The sequence below is a fragment of the Leptodactylus fuscus genome, chromosome 7 (genome assembly GCF_031893055.1).
Source record: "Leptodactylus fuscus isolate aLepFus1 chromosome 7, aLepFus1.hap2, whole genome shotgun sequence".
NCBI classification, from domain to species: domain Eukaryota; kingdom Metazoa; phylum Chordata; class Amphibia; order Anura; family Leptodactylidae; genus Leptodactylus; species Leptodactylus fuscus.
The window spans coordinates 155,322,397-155,337,126 of NC_134271.1; the positions used below are offsets into that span (position 1 = coordinate 155,322,397).

The window sequence follows — 14,730 nt, forward strand, 5'->3', positions numbered from 1 at the left end:
TCATCAGGAGTTTTGTGAGTGCATCATGTTTACAGAGACTTGGCTTACTGAAGTCACCCTGGACATTCTTGTCTTCCTGGATGGCTTCAAACTTCTTAGGGTGGATAAGATGCATGAGAGCCATAAGAAGAAAAGAAGAGGGCTTGCGATATTTGTGAATGAAAGACAGTGTAACTTAGGGCATATTGTAGTTAAGGAACAATCGTGCTGCACGGATATTGAACTATTAGCTGTGAGCATGAGAACTTATTACCTACCAAGGGAATTATCGCATATTATCGTGCTATCTGCATATGTCCCACCGTCTGCAAAAGCTGAAGCTGCCTGTGAGGTGCTACATGCTGTGATGAGCCAGCTGCAATCATTACACCCCAATGCTCTCCTTCTTGTGTCTGGAGATTTCAACCATGTCTCTCCATCATCATCCACTGTACCAGGCTTCACACAGTATGTAACCTGCCACACAAGAGACAACAAAACACTGGACTTGTTCTTTGCCAATGTGAGGAAGGCATATAACGCACCAGCCCTACCACCCCTAGGTAGATCGGATCACAACCTGGTGCATCTGTGACCAGTATACAAGCCACTTGTACGAATAAAACCAGCTGTTACACTGTACGAGTAACAGCTTGTTTTCTTCGTACAAGTGGCTTGTACACCTGTCGCAGATGCACCAGGTTGTGATCCGATCTACCTAGGGGCGGTAGGGCTGGTGTGTTATATGCCTTCCTCACATTGGCAAAGAACAAGTCATGGAATCTGGTCAGGGGAGTGAGTGGGGGCTCTGAGGGATTGATTTGAAACAACTGCATGAGAAGTGTTGCAGGATTCCCATCTGAATGACACTGAGGGGCTTACACACTATAGAACAGACTACATTAGACCCACAAAAGTGATGAGGTGTTTCTCTAATAACAAGCCATGGATTAATTCTGATATTAAAACTCTTCTGAAGGAGAGAAAGATGGCCTTCAGGGATGGAGATAAGAAATAGTTTGTACCCAAGCCCACAAGACTTTAGTTATGCCACTGCCAGGACAAACCAAGGTAGCACTAATGATTTATTCTTCCAGTCCATATAATATAGTAGTAGGTTGTGAACGTAAAAAAATAAAATCACAAACCAATTGTGTTGTATAATTCAGTCCTCAACCAAATTATACAACAGTGCAGAAAGAGAAAGGTACAATACACCCTACCAAGTCACAACTATTAAGTCTTTCCAAATTCTAATACTCCTCACTTCCTCCTTGTCCACAACTGGATGGTTTAGGCCAAACTTATTTGCCACAAACTGTAAGTGCTATTATTATATTCTCCTCAGTGTTTTTTGGATGATGGACCTCAGAAGTTTTGTGTTGGGGCCGAACACAGAAATTTTTCAACATTTGGGTGAAGGCTCTATCTGAATCGGTTCACTCATCCCTATCAACAATATGGGCTATGCAGCCAAACTGGTTTTGGGGCATGAAAACCTCAGTTGGTTAGTTGCCATTGGGTGTAAACTAATAAAGTACAATAGACTACTGCAATAAAGACTTTACATATAATCTGACCTTAAAAGGATTTTTCAAGCTGCAGAATGTATTATTTCCTAATCACCCACATGTGATCTCCTTATTCTTACAGTATGGCTAGAAATAATCTCCCAGACACTTCCTGCACCCAGTTGGCCTCTGTAATAAGGAATAACCAGTCCCTGAAGATACTTGACCTGTCCTATAACCGTCTGTCCGGTCCTCACTTCAGTGACCTGATGGCCGCTCTGTCCAGTCCAGCCTGCAGGATACAGGAATTACAGTGAGTATAAGAGATGTGTACAGGAGGAGACATGTGGGGACAAGTTATATCCTGTGTGATACTGTATACTGAGCTGTGTATCTAATCTTATCCTGTGTGATACCGTATACTGAGCCGTGTATCTAATCCTATCCCGTGTGATACTGTATACTGAGCCGTGTATCTAATCCTATCCTGTGCGATACTGTATACTGAGCTGTGTATCTAATCCTATCCTGTGTGATACTGTATACTGAGCTGTGTATCTAATCCTATCCTGTGTGATACTGTATACTGAGCTGTGTACCTAATCCTATCCTGTGTGATACTGTATACTGAGCTGTGTATCTAATCCTATCCTGTGTGATACTGTATACTGAGCTGTGTATCTAATCCTATCCTGTGTGATACTGTATACTGAGCTGTGTATCTAATCCTATCCTGTGTGATACTGTATACTGAGCTGTGTATCTAATCCTATCATGTGTGATACTGTATACTGAGCGGTGTATCTAATCCTATCCTGTGTGATACTGTATACTGAGCTGTGTATCTAATCCTATCCTGTGATACTGTATACTGAGCTGTGTATCTAATCCTATCCTGTGTGATACTGTATACTGAGCTGTGTATCTAATCTTATCCTGTGTGATACCGTATACTGAGCCGTGTATCTAATCCTATCCCGTGTGATACTGTATACTGAGCCGTGTATCTAATCCTATCCTGTGCGATACTGTATACTGAGCTGTGTATCTAATCCTATCCTGTGTGATACTGTATACTGAGCTGTGTATCTAATCCTATCCTGTGTGATACTGTATACTGAGCTGTGTACCTAATCCTATCCTGTGTGATACTGTATACTGAGCTGTGTATCTAATCCTATCCTGTGTGATACTGTATACTGAGCTGTGTATCTAATCCTATCCTGTGTGATACTGTATACTGAGATGTGTATCTAATCCTATCCTGTGTGATACTGTATACTGAGCTGTGTATCTAATCCTATCCTGTGTGATACTGTATACTGAGCTGTGTATCTAATCCTATCCTGTGTGATACTGTATACTGAGCTGTGTATCTAATCCTATCATGTGTGATACTGTATACTGAGCGGTGTATCTAATCCTATCCTGTGTGATACTGTATACTGAGCTGTGTATCTAATCCTATCCTGTGATACTGTATACTGAGCTGTGTATCTAATCCTATCCTGTGTGATACTGTATACTGAGCTGTGTATCTAATCCTATCCTGTGTGATACTGTATACTGAGCTGTGTATCTAATCCTCTCCTGTGTGATACTGTATACTGAGCGGTGTATCTAATCCTATCCTGTGTGATACTGTATACTGAGCTGTGTATCTAATCCTCTCCTGTGTGATACTGTATACTGAGCTGTGTATCTAATCCTATCCTGTGTGATACTGTATACTGAGCTGTGTATCTAATCCTATCCTGTGTGATACTGTATACTGAGCTGTGTATCTAATCCTATGCTGTGTGATATACTGTATACTGAGCTGTGTATCTAATCCTATCCTGTGTGATACAGTATACTGAGCTGTGTATCTAATCCTATCCTGTGTGATACTGTATACTGAGCTGTGTATCTAATCCTATCCTATGTGATACTGTATACTGAGCTGTGTATCTAATCCTATCCCGTGTGATACTGTATACTGAGCTTTGTATCTAATCCTATCCCGTGTGATACTGTATACTGAGCTGTGTATCTAATCCTATCCTGTGTGATACTGTATACTGAGCTGTGTATCTAATCCTATCCTGTGTGATACTGTATACTGAGCTGTGTATCTAATCCTATCCTGTGTGATACTGTATACTGAGCTGTGTATCTAATCCTATAGTGTGATACTGTATACTGAGCTGTGTATCTAATCCTATCCTGTGTGATACCGTATACTGAGCTGTGTATCTAGTCCTATCCTGTGTGATACTGTATACTGAGCTGTGTATCTAATCCTATCCTGTGTGATACTGTATACTGAGCTGTGTATCTAATCCTATCCCGTGTGATACTGTATACTGAGCTTTGTATCTAATCCTATCCCGTGTGATACTGTATACTGAGCTGTGTATCTAATCCTATCCTGTGTGATACTGTATACTGAGATGTGTATCTAATCCTATCCTGTGTGATACTGTATACTGAGCTGTGTATCTAATCCTATCCTGTGTGATACTGTATACTGAGCGGTGTATCTAATCCTATCCTGTGTGATACTGTATACTGAGCTGTGTATCTAATCCTATCATGTGTGATACTGTATACTGAGCGGTGTATCTAATCCTATCCTGTGTGATACTGTATACTGAGCTGTGTATCTAATCCTATCCTGTGATACTGTATACTGAGCTGTGTATCTAATCCTATCCTGTGTGATACTGTATACTGAGCTGTGTATCTAATCCTATCCTGTGTGATACTGTATACTGAGCTGTGTATCTAATCTTATCCTGTGTGATACCGTATACTGAGCCGTGTATCTAATCCTATCCCGTGTGATACTGTATACTGAGCCGTGTATCTAATCCTATCCCGTGCGCTACTGTATACTGAGCTGTGTATCTAATCCTATCCTGTGTGATACTGTATACTGAGCTGTGTACCTAATCCTATCCTGTGTGATACTGTATACTGAGCTGTGTATCTAATCCTATCCTGTGTGATACTGTATACTGAGCTGTGTATCTAATCCTATCCTGTGTGATACTGTATACTGAGCTGTGTATCTAATCCTATCCTGTGTGATACTGTATACTGAGCTGTGTATCTAATCCTATCCTGTGTGATACTGTATACTGAGCTGTGTATCTAATCCTATCCCGTGTGATACTGTATACTGAGCTGTGTATCTAGTCCTATCCTGTGTGATACTGTATACTGAGCTGTGTATCTAATCCTATCCCGTGTGATACTGTATACTGAGCTGTGTATCTAATCCTATCCCGTGTGATACTGTATACTGAGCTTTGTATCTAATCCTATCCCGTGTGATACTGTATACTGAGCTGTGTATCTAATCCTATCCCGTGTGATACTGTATACTGAGCTGTGTATCTAATCCTATCCCGTGTGATACTGTATACTGAGCGGTGTATCTAATCCTATCCCGTGTGATACTGTATACTGAGCTGTGTATCTAATCCTCTCCTGTGTGATACTGTATACTGAGCGGTGTATCTAATCCTATCCTGTGTGATACTGTATACTGAGCTGTGTATCTAATCCTATCCTGTGTGATACTGTATACTGAGCTGTGTACCTAATCCTATCCTGTGTGATACTGTATACTGAGCTGTGTATCTAATCCTATCCTGTGTGATACTGTATACTGAGCTGTGTATCTAATCCTATCCTGTGTGATACTGTATACTGAGCTGTGTATCTAATCCTATCCTGTGTGATACTGTATACTGAGCGGTGTATCTAATCCTATCCTGTGTGATACTGTATACTGAGCTGTGTATCTAATCCTATCCTGTGTGATACTGTATACTGAGCTGTGTATCTAATCCTATCCTGTGTGATACTGTATACTGAGCGGTGTATCTAATCCTATCCTGTGTGATACTGTATACTGAGCTGTGTATCTAATCCTATCCTGTGTGATACTGTATACTGAGCTGTGTATCTAATCCTATCCTGTGATACTGTATACTGAGCTGTGTATCTAATCCTATCCTGTGTGATACTGTATACTGAGCTGTGTATCTAATCCTATCCTGTGTGATACTGTATACTGAGCTGTGTATCTAATCCTATCCTGTGTGATACTGTATACTGAGCTGTGTATCTAATCCTATCCTGTGTGATACTGTATACTGAGCTGTGTATCTAATCCTATCCTGTGTGATACTGTATACTGAGCTGTGTATCTAATCCTATCCTGTGTGATACTGTATACTGAGCTGTGTATCTAGTCCTATCCTGTGTGATACTGTATACTGAGCCGTGTATCTAATCCTATCCTGTGTGATACAGTATACTGAGCTGTGTATCTAATCCTATCCTGTGTGATACTGTATACTGAGCCGTGTATCTAATCCTATCCTGTGTGATACTGTATACTGAGCTGTGTATCTAATCCTATCCTGTGTGATACTGTATACTGAGCTGTGTATCTAATCCTATCCTGTGTGATACTGTATACTGAGCTGTGTATCTAATCCTATCCTGTGTGATACTGTATACTGAGCGGTGTATCTAATCCTATCCTGTGTGATACTGTATACTGAGCTGTGTATCTAATCCTCTCCTGTGTGATACTGTATACTGAGCGGTGTATCTAATCCTATCCTGTGTGATACTGTATACTGAGCTGTGTATCTAATCCTCTCCTGTGTGATACTGTATACTGAGCTGTGTATCTAATCCTATCCTGTGTGATACTGTATACTGAGCTGTGTATCTAATCCTATCCTGTGTGATACTGTATACTGAGCTGTGTATCTAATCCTATCCTGTGTGATACAGTATACTGAGCTGTGTATCTAATCCTATCCTGTGTGATACTGTATACTGAGCTGTGTATCTAATCCTATCCTGTGTGATATACTGTATACTGAGCTGTGTATCTAATCCTATCCTGTGTGATACAGTATACTGAGCTGTGTATCTACTCCTATCCTGTGTGATACTGTATACTGAGCTGTGTATCTAATCCTATCCTGTGTGATACTGTATACTGAGCTGTGTATCTAATCCTATCCTATGTGATACTGTATACTGAGCTGTGTATCTAATCCTATCCTGTGTGATACTGTATACTGAGCTTTGTATCTAATCCTATCCCGTGTGATACTGTATACTGAGCTGTGTATCTAATCCTATCCTGTGTGATACTGTATACTGAGCTGTGTATCTAATCCTATCCTGTGTGATACTGTATACTGAGCTGTGTATCTAATCCTATCCTGTGTGATACTGTATACTGAGCTGTGTATCTAATCCTATCCTGTGTGATATACTGTATACTGAGCTGTGTATCTAATCCTATCCTGTGTGATACAGTATACTGAGCTGTGTATCTACTCCTATCCTGTGTGATACTGTATACTGAGCTGTGTATCTAATCCTATCCTGTGTGATACTGTATACTGAGCTGTGTATCTAATCCTATCCTGTGTGATACTGTATACTGAGCTGTGTATCTAGTCCTATCCTGTGTGATACTGTATACTGAGCTGTGTATCTAATCCTATCCTGTGTGATACTGTATACTGAGCTGTGTATCTAATCCTATCCTGTGTGATACTGTATACTGAGCGGTGTATCTAATCCTATCCTGTGTGATACTGTATACTGAGCTGTGTATCTAATCCTCTCCTGTGTGATACTGTATACTGAGCGGTGTATCTAATCCTATCCTGTGTGATACTGTATACTGAGCTGTGTATCTAATCCTCTCCTGTGTGATACTGTATACTGAGCTGTGTATCTAATCCTATCCTGTGTGATACTGTATTCTGAGCTGTGTATCTAATCCTATCCTGTGTGATACTGTATACTGAGCTGTGTATCTAATCCTATCCTGTGTGATACTGTATACTGAGCTGTGTATCTAATCCTCTCCTGTGTGATACTGTATACTGAGCGGTGTATCCTATCCTGTGTGATACTGTATACTGAGCGGTGTATCCTATCCTGTGTGATACTGTATACTGAGCGGTGTATCCTATCCTGTGTGATACTGTATACTGAGCTGTGTATCTAATCCTATCCTGTGTGATACTGTATACTGAGCGGTGTATCTAATCCTATCCTGTGTGATACTGTATACTGAGCTGTGTATCTAATCCTATCCTGTGTGATACTGTATACTGAGCTGCGTATCTAATCCTATCCTGTGTGATACTGTATACTGAGCTGTGTATCTAATCCTATCCTGTGTGATACTGTATACTGAGCTGTGTACCTAATCCTATCCTGTGTGATACTGTATACTGAGCTGTGTATCTAATCCTATCCTGTGTGATACTGTATACTGAGCTGTGTATCTAATCCTATCCTGTGTGATACTGTATACTGAGCTGTGTATCTAATCCTAATGTTTTCTTGGATCCAGTTCTGTTCAGCTGACTCTGCTGTATCTAATACTATTAGGTGTTTAGCTGTCTACTTTGTCGCTGTATCTAATCCTATTCATTGTGATGTATTTCTATCTAGTATGATTAGAGATGGGTGAATAGGATTATTACAAGTCAGGTTCAGCTACGAACCCTGAAATGTCACATGACTGGCTGCCATTTTGCTGTCCATTTTAGGGCGCCAGGGAAGGTAGAAACAAATAACATTTACTCCTTAGTCTTTACCACAGTCTTCAGGCTTCCTCCTAGACTGTGCGCTATCTTCTTCTGCCTGTGGTTAGGCCTCTGCTGATACTAAGGGCACATCGATGTTAGAATACTTAGACGCTATAGCGCCATGACATACGCCATTGTGTCATAGCGTGATGATGCTGATGCCCCTATATGACTGATGATACCCCATAAAAGATCTCAGCAGTGACCTGATGGCATTTGAAAGCCTGTACTCAGCTTCCATATGATAGCAGAAGCATTTTTCTAGATGGTATAAATCCAGAGATACAGCCATTTGAAGTGACCATCTTCTACATACTGGTGATACAAATATGTACTGATTTCCCTGGTAACAGCTCAGTTAGAGGGTCGCTAAAGAGAATGGAACAGCCTGTTTTCTATTAAGAGGAAGTTAGATAGGTTAAGTATATTACGAAAAGGTTCTCAAAACAACTCCAACCCAATAGCAAGAAAAAAAATAAAATGAGAGTTACTCTTTAAAGAGAGTCTATCATCGGCATGAATGTAAGAAACCACAGAAAAATGGCCAACGGAGCATGCGCGGGATTTTCATCACGAAGAGAACAGGGTCGGATGCATACAAAGAGAGATGAAAGAAGGTGAAAGGGGCAGTGACTAGGACGCACTAGGGGGCGGCGAGCAGGTGATGGCGCTGGAGCTCTCGGAGCACAGGGGAACATCCCTGTGCAGAATAAGTGTGATACTACCGGCTCAGCTGCTCTAATTCTATCATGTTTGACATGGTCAACTCAGCGGGTGTATTTAAGGCGATCGTGTGTTATCGCCTGTCTTCTTATTCTTACAGTTTGAGCTACAATCATCTACCAGACACTTCCTGCACCCAGTTGGCCTCTGGAATAAGGAATAACCGGTCCCTGAAGAGACTTGATCTATCTGATAATAGTCTGTCCGGTCCTCACTTCAGTGACCTGATGGCCGCTCTGTCCAGTCCAGCCTGCAGGATACAGGAATTACGGTAAGTGTAAGAGATGTGTACAGGATTTTTACTGCAAGACAGACCTAGAATCCTGGTCACTCAGCAAGGAGACAGCCTGTAAATGACACATGCTTTCTGGACTGATTTAAGAGAGCGCCCTGCAGCCTAGGAGTGAGGCCCCAGCGAACCAAACCATCACTTTGCTTGCGATTATAACTTTTTTGTTCTTTTATCCCATTTTATTTTAAGTGTTATATTGTACTTTTATCTGTATTTACTTGTCATCCACTGATGTGTATTTCTATATATGTTTGTGGCTAGTACTGACCCACTGGGCTTAATAAATGTATAAAATTTATAAAGCTCATTTTGTATTAACCTATATGAGCCCAGCCATTCACAGGACGTGAGTGAAAGGTAAGAAAGGTGATCGTAGGTGTTCCAAAGTGGCTTTGGTGAGGCGAGATCCTTCACACCCAGATCTGTCAATAGTATGTTACTATTGAGTTCTGCCTGTGGCAGGACTCAATGGTAAGAGTGATTTCACCATAGATTGCAATACTACAGTAGATAGAACTTTAGGTCTAATGATGAAAAGTTAAATCCCCTTAGGAGGGATAATAATTTTTGAAAAGTTTTAAATATATAAAAAAAAAAAAGTAAAATTTCCCGATCACCCTTTTATCCCTATATATACCCTATATAACAAATAAAATAAACAAATCTAAAATATTGCAAAAAAAAAAAAAAAAAAAAAAAAAAAAAGGAGAAAAGATTGTCACTCAGCACAAGTAGTAAGCTTAAAACATCCTTTATAATACAGGAGAGAGGATCAGAAAGGCGGCGGCCGTTTCTCCAAAAATTCTTGTCCCATTAGAATCAAAAAATATTTATTCCATATGGCGAACACCACAATGGGGAGAAATATCGAAATGCTCACTCAATTTTTCGCCATTTCACCTACTGAAAAAAATCTAATTAAAAATGATAAAAAATTAGTTTTGAAAACAACAACTTTCTCCTGGAAAAAAAATTCTAGAATAAGAATTGAACTTTTTCCGTTTTATATATTTTTTAAAGGTATTAAAACACTAAATAACCTTTATAAAAAAAACTTTTTATATTTTTCTATGGCCATAATGGAAAAGAGTCGCAGAAAATCGATAACTTGTCATATCTACTGCACGCTGAGTGAATGCCATAAAAACGGAGCATCTGCAGTTTTTTTTCCAATTTTTTTCCCCAGTTTTCAAAAAAGCCATTTTGCCTGATGATTGGCCACGAAAACAATTTGTTCGTGACCCCTGGCTGTTGTTTGCCAAAATGCAATCATCTGCAATATATATTTTCAGCCAACATTTGGAATGATCAGCCAGTTTACACTAACTCATTGTGTTTGTTTTATTTATTAACAATTAAACCACGCCCACCGGATCGGGCAGCTTAGTTGTTAATGATGATGGAGGGGGTCGATAACAGAAATAATCATCATTGGTTGGACAGCTGCATGATGGCGTCCAGAACATAATGGGTATGGCCAGCGTTAAGATATTTATCTGTAGACCTACTGAGCTAATGTGGAGAAGGTAGGTCGGTAGCAGCAATGGTTTGGGCCCAAGCAGTGAGAGACAGGGACACAAAATCTGTAGCAAACCTGCTTATTTAGAAAAAAAAAACAGGAAAATGAGCAAAATAAAATCCAGCATTAACTTCAAAACCCTGCTTGTCTGAGCATCTAACTAAACAGAAATGATAACCTAACTATACGTGAGGCTTACTACCAGTCACACTAATAAAACAGAAGCAATATAGTCTCACAGGACTCTGGGTTACAGGACAGACCCAGACGCCTCCTCACACTCCATGGATCTGCACTGGAGTGCAGAATCAGTAGCTCTTTTCTGGCCCAGTAATGAGCCAAGGTCTCAGACCTGGGCTCAGGCCTACTCCAGACCCGCACTGGACCACACATAAGTTAAAAACCTAACAAAACAAAATGAGCAAAATAAAATACAGCCTTAACTTCAGGCAAAAGAATGTCAAACAAAACCCTGCTTGTCTGACCACTAACTAAACAATAAAGGACTAACTGTACGTGAAGCTTACTACCAACCACGTGAATAAACAAAAATAGAACAATACAGTCTCACCAGACTCACAGCATCAGGACAGACCCAGGCGCCTCCTCTCGCTCCCAGGATCTGCCCTGAAATGTAGGCTCTGCAGACTTTTATGGCCCAGTAACAAAACCAGGACCCCCATCTGGGTTGAGGTCAATTCAAGACCCGCTCTGGACCACACATAGGTCAGAAATCTGGTGCTGATATATCAGGACTCCAGCACTTTGCCTGTCACCTTCTCACACTAATGTCATTGTGTGTGATACTATCGGCTGATCTGTCTATCTATTGTTATGTGTGATGTTATCCAGTGATGTCTCAACCACATCTTATCTTTTTATTCTTACAGTTTGGGTTACAATTATCTTACTGACACTTGCTGCACCCAGTTGGCCTCTGTAATAAGGAATAACCAGTCCCTGAAGAGACTTGACTTGTCGAATAACAGTCTGCCTGGACCTCACTTCAGTGACTTGATGGCCGCTCTGTCCAGTCCAGCCTGCAGGATAGAGGAATTACAGTGAGTATAAGAGATGTGTACAGGAGGAGACATGTGGGGACAAGTTATACAGGGATTTTATTCTATCATAATCCCGGACTGGTAATTACTCAGATATTGAAGGTCTAAGATGGCAGCTACACTGGTTAGATTTGCAATTGGCGTCAAATTCTCTTGCAGACCCTCATGCCGTAATAAGGGGGTTGCACTTAGATTATGGGGAAGGTTCCCCTGTGCACTCTCTACTGTATGTCTCATGTATGGTGATGTTTCATTGCCCTTGGTAGTGGTTGCAAGTATATATTAAATGGAGGCCTAGGGGAGGGGATAAACATAATAAGCAGTCCTCTTCTGGCCCCTGGTTGATGTCACACTCCCCAGGGTCACCTCGGAGGTCTGGTTTGTTATGTTCAGTCACCTTCTCTTTACCATCACTTATTATACTCTGAGGTCTGAAGACACCACAAAGTATAATGTTTCATAAGTCATAAACTCCAAAAGTTTCAAATTCAGGTCGAAACTTTTGGAAAATTTGGGTCGAATTTGTTTCCATCTGAACCACTTCACTCACCTCTAGTTAGAAGATGGCTTACTCTGCAAGTAGAGGGTCCGGTGACATGGGACTGCCTGCTGAAACACGACCTGCCACTAACTAACCTGAAGAGCTGATGGTGTTCTTCTACAAGCTAGTGTCCCCATCTAAGGTTAACTATAGACTGTCTAGATCAGGAATCTAACTGGCTGAGGGCTGGGGTCTCCCAACAACCTGTAATCTCCCCCCACTTTTTAGAAACCTGAGAAGCGGCTAGTAGTGAAGCATCTAACCTTTTCATTAAGCCGCCCCCCACCACGCCCCCTTTTTTTTTTAAGTGTGACAGGTATCACTTGCCTTAGTTCCCAAAACACTTCTCGTCAACCTTCCCCACCACACCCCGTTACGCCTTTCCTTTGTGCCCTCCTCCATTATTGAGTTAATAAAACAATATACTGCACCACATAATGAGAGGACAGCGGTGGCCCATGCTTCTTGTAAAGAAGCATGGATCCCTCTCCCCGTTCATTGTATCATGTAAAATATTAGATATATCAGCAGAATCTATCTGAAAAATGTATCTGATAGCTTATATATCAGCAGAATGTATTTCATCACATATAGCCACATTCACACAAAGGCATTCCTGCACAAACCAAAGAGTCTATCACATAGCCACATGTTCGGCACATTTAGCCACATGCTCCAAGCTGTGCATTCAAATCTTTTTTGTCACTAGGCATCATATACAGTATTCAACACTGTAATACTCCGGTCCCGGTAAAGGCCCCACAGAATTTTGATTTTCTTCGGTGTTGAAGAAATGGGGGAAATGGCCCTTTGAGCCCGTGAAGCCCAACGCGTCTGATAGCCGACTTAATTTCATTGGCAGGAAGTTAAGGGAACCTATGAACCTTAATTTCAAGTCTGGTAGCTTCACACACAAGAGTCGCCCGCCTTAAGTAATCAATTTTACTCGTACCTTCTCCTTAATAAACTCTCTAACAAAAAAGTACCCGTCGTACCTGCCCACATTATGGGCAATCAAAGTATACCCTGCGAATTTACCATTGGTAAAGAAGCTAACAAACTCCTTTGTACATGTTTTGCCCTCAAACTCTCAGAAATTAGCACCGTACAATGTTGTGGCATAAACGTAATTGGGTTAGTGCGTCCCCGTCTCCTGCAAGCATTCAAAGTCATAAAAAAACATATTGATCCGTCTCTTTCTTTACTTTGTAAGGCTGCATATAGTAAAGATGATCATTGAATTTATACATGGGGGCACTGCAAATACTACAACGCAAACCGCCACAAATGTTTTAAGCCTACAAAACGCCGGCTTATCTTTGGCTGACAAAATGTGTCGGTCTAAACACACATCTGAGCGACAAAACACATGACAAGTGGGACATCGTGGTTGCTGGCCAACACCCTCGCCACAATCCTCTCTTTGACAAGCTCTGCAGAAATATTGGCACAAGTGGTTGTCTTTGTGGTGAAACACCAAACTACACTTTTCATAGAAGTAGGCCTCACCGATAACACCCCTTCATATTTTCGATACCGTAGTAATGATGCAAGATATACACAGTTTTCCCATGTTCGACCAATCAACGCTGGTCAATGCATTCCTATGTTGAGATGTAGCAGTGCTGGCCATACGCTCAGCACTACTACACCGGAGATGCACCAGAGCTGAGTGTGCAGCAGGGTTCATATCTCCGGTGTATCAGTGCTGGCCGTGCGCTCAGCTCGGCTGCATCTCCGGTGTAGCCGAGCTGAGCGCACGGTCAGCACTGCTCTTGGCATAGGAATGCATTGACCAGCGTTGATTGGCCGAATGCCATACAGAGTATAGCATTCGGCCAATCAACGCTGGTTCTGCTGGAGGAGGCGGAGTCTAAGAGCGGTCCACAGCAGTCTCCATTCTGGTCCAATCTTAGACTCCACCTCCTCACAGATGAGCCTCCGGCAGAACTGGCGTTGATTGGCCGAATGCTGTACTCTGTATGGCGTTTTGCCAATCAACGCTGGTCATTGCATTCCTATGGGAAAAAGTCAGCTCCTGCATACCGCAAGCTGACAGGGATCCCGATGTAATATAGTGACTTTGGCATGTTAGATGCCCCCAGACATGCTTCCCCTGCTGTCCCAGTTGCATTGCAGAGGTGTTGGCATCATTTGCTGAGGTGTCATAGTGGACTTGGTGACCCTCCTGAGTCGAATGGTGGGATCTCCTGAAACTAAGCATTTTCTCCCATAGACAATAATGGGGTACGATATTCGTTCGAACAGTGGAGTATTGAGCGGCTATTCGTATCGAACTTCGAACATTTTACTGTTCACTCATCTCTATCAAGGAGGCCTCAAAAACATCTCTACTGCTGAAACTGACCAGCTCATTTTCAGGAATACCCAAATCAGCGAGTATCTGTCTAGCCCTCGACAATAAAGCAGCATCGTCTACAACACCATCATCTATCAGAGCGCATAAGCTCGCGGCAA

At 41.6% G+C, this 14,730-nt stretch overlaps 1 protein-coding gene across 1 annotated transcript in view; it reads left to right on the forward strand.

Moving 5' to 3' along the window:
* The window catches only part of LOC142214655 (NACHT, LRR and PYD domains-containing protein 12-like), a gene marked incomplete at its 3' end in the record, with an annotated part of 792,298 nt that overhangs the window by 18,917 nt on the left and 758,651 nt on the right, over nt 1–14,730 (forward strand). Inside the window, exons 10-12 of the mRNA XM_075283595.1 lie at nt 1,633–1,803; nt 8,940–9,110; nt 11,541–11,711. Coding sequence (XP_075139696.1) covers nt 1,633–1,803; nt 8,940–9,110; nt 11,541–11,711 — 513 coding nt within the window. The remainder of the gene's footprint in view (nt 1–1,632; nt 1,804–8,939; nt 9,111–11,540; nt 11,712–14,730) is intronic.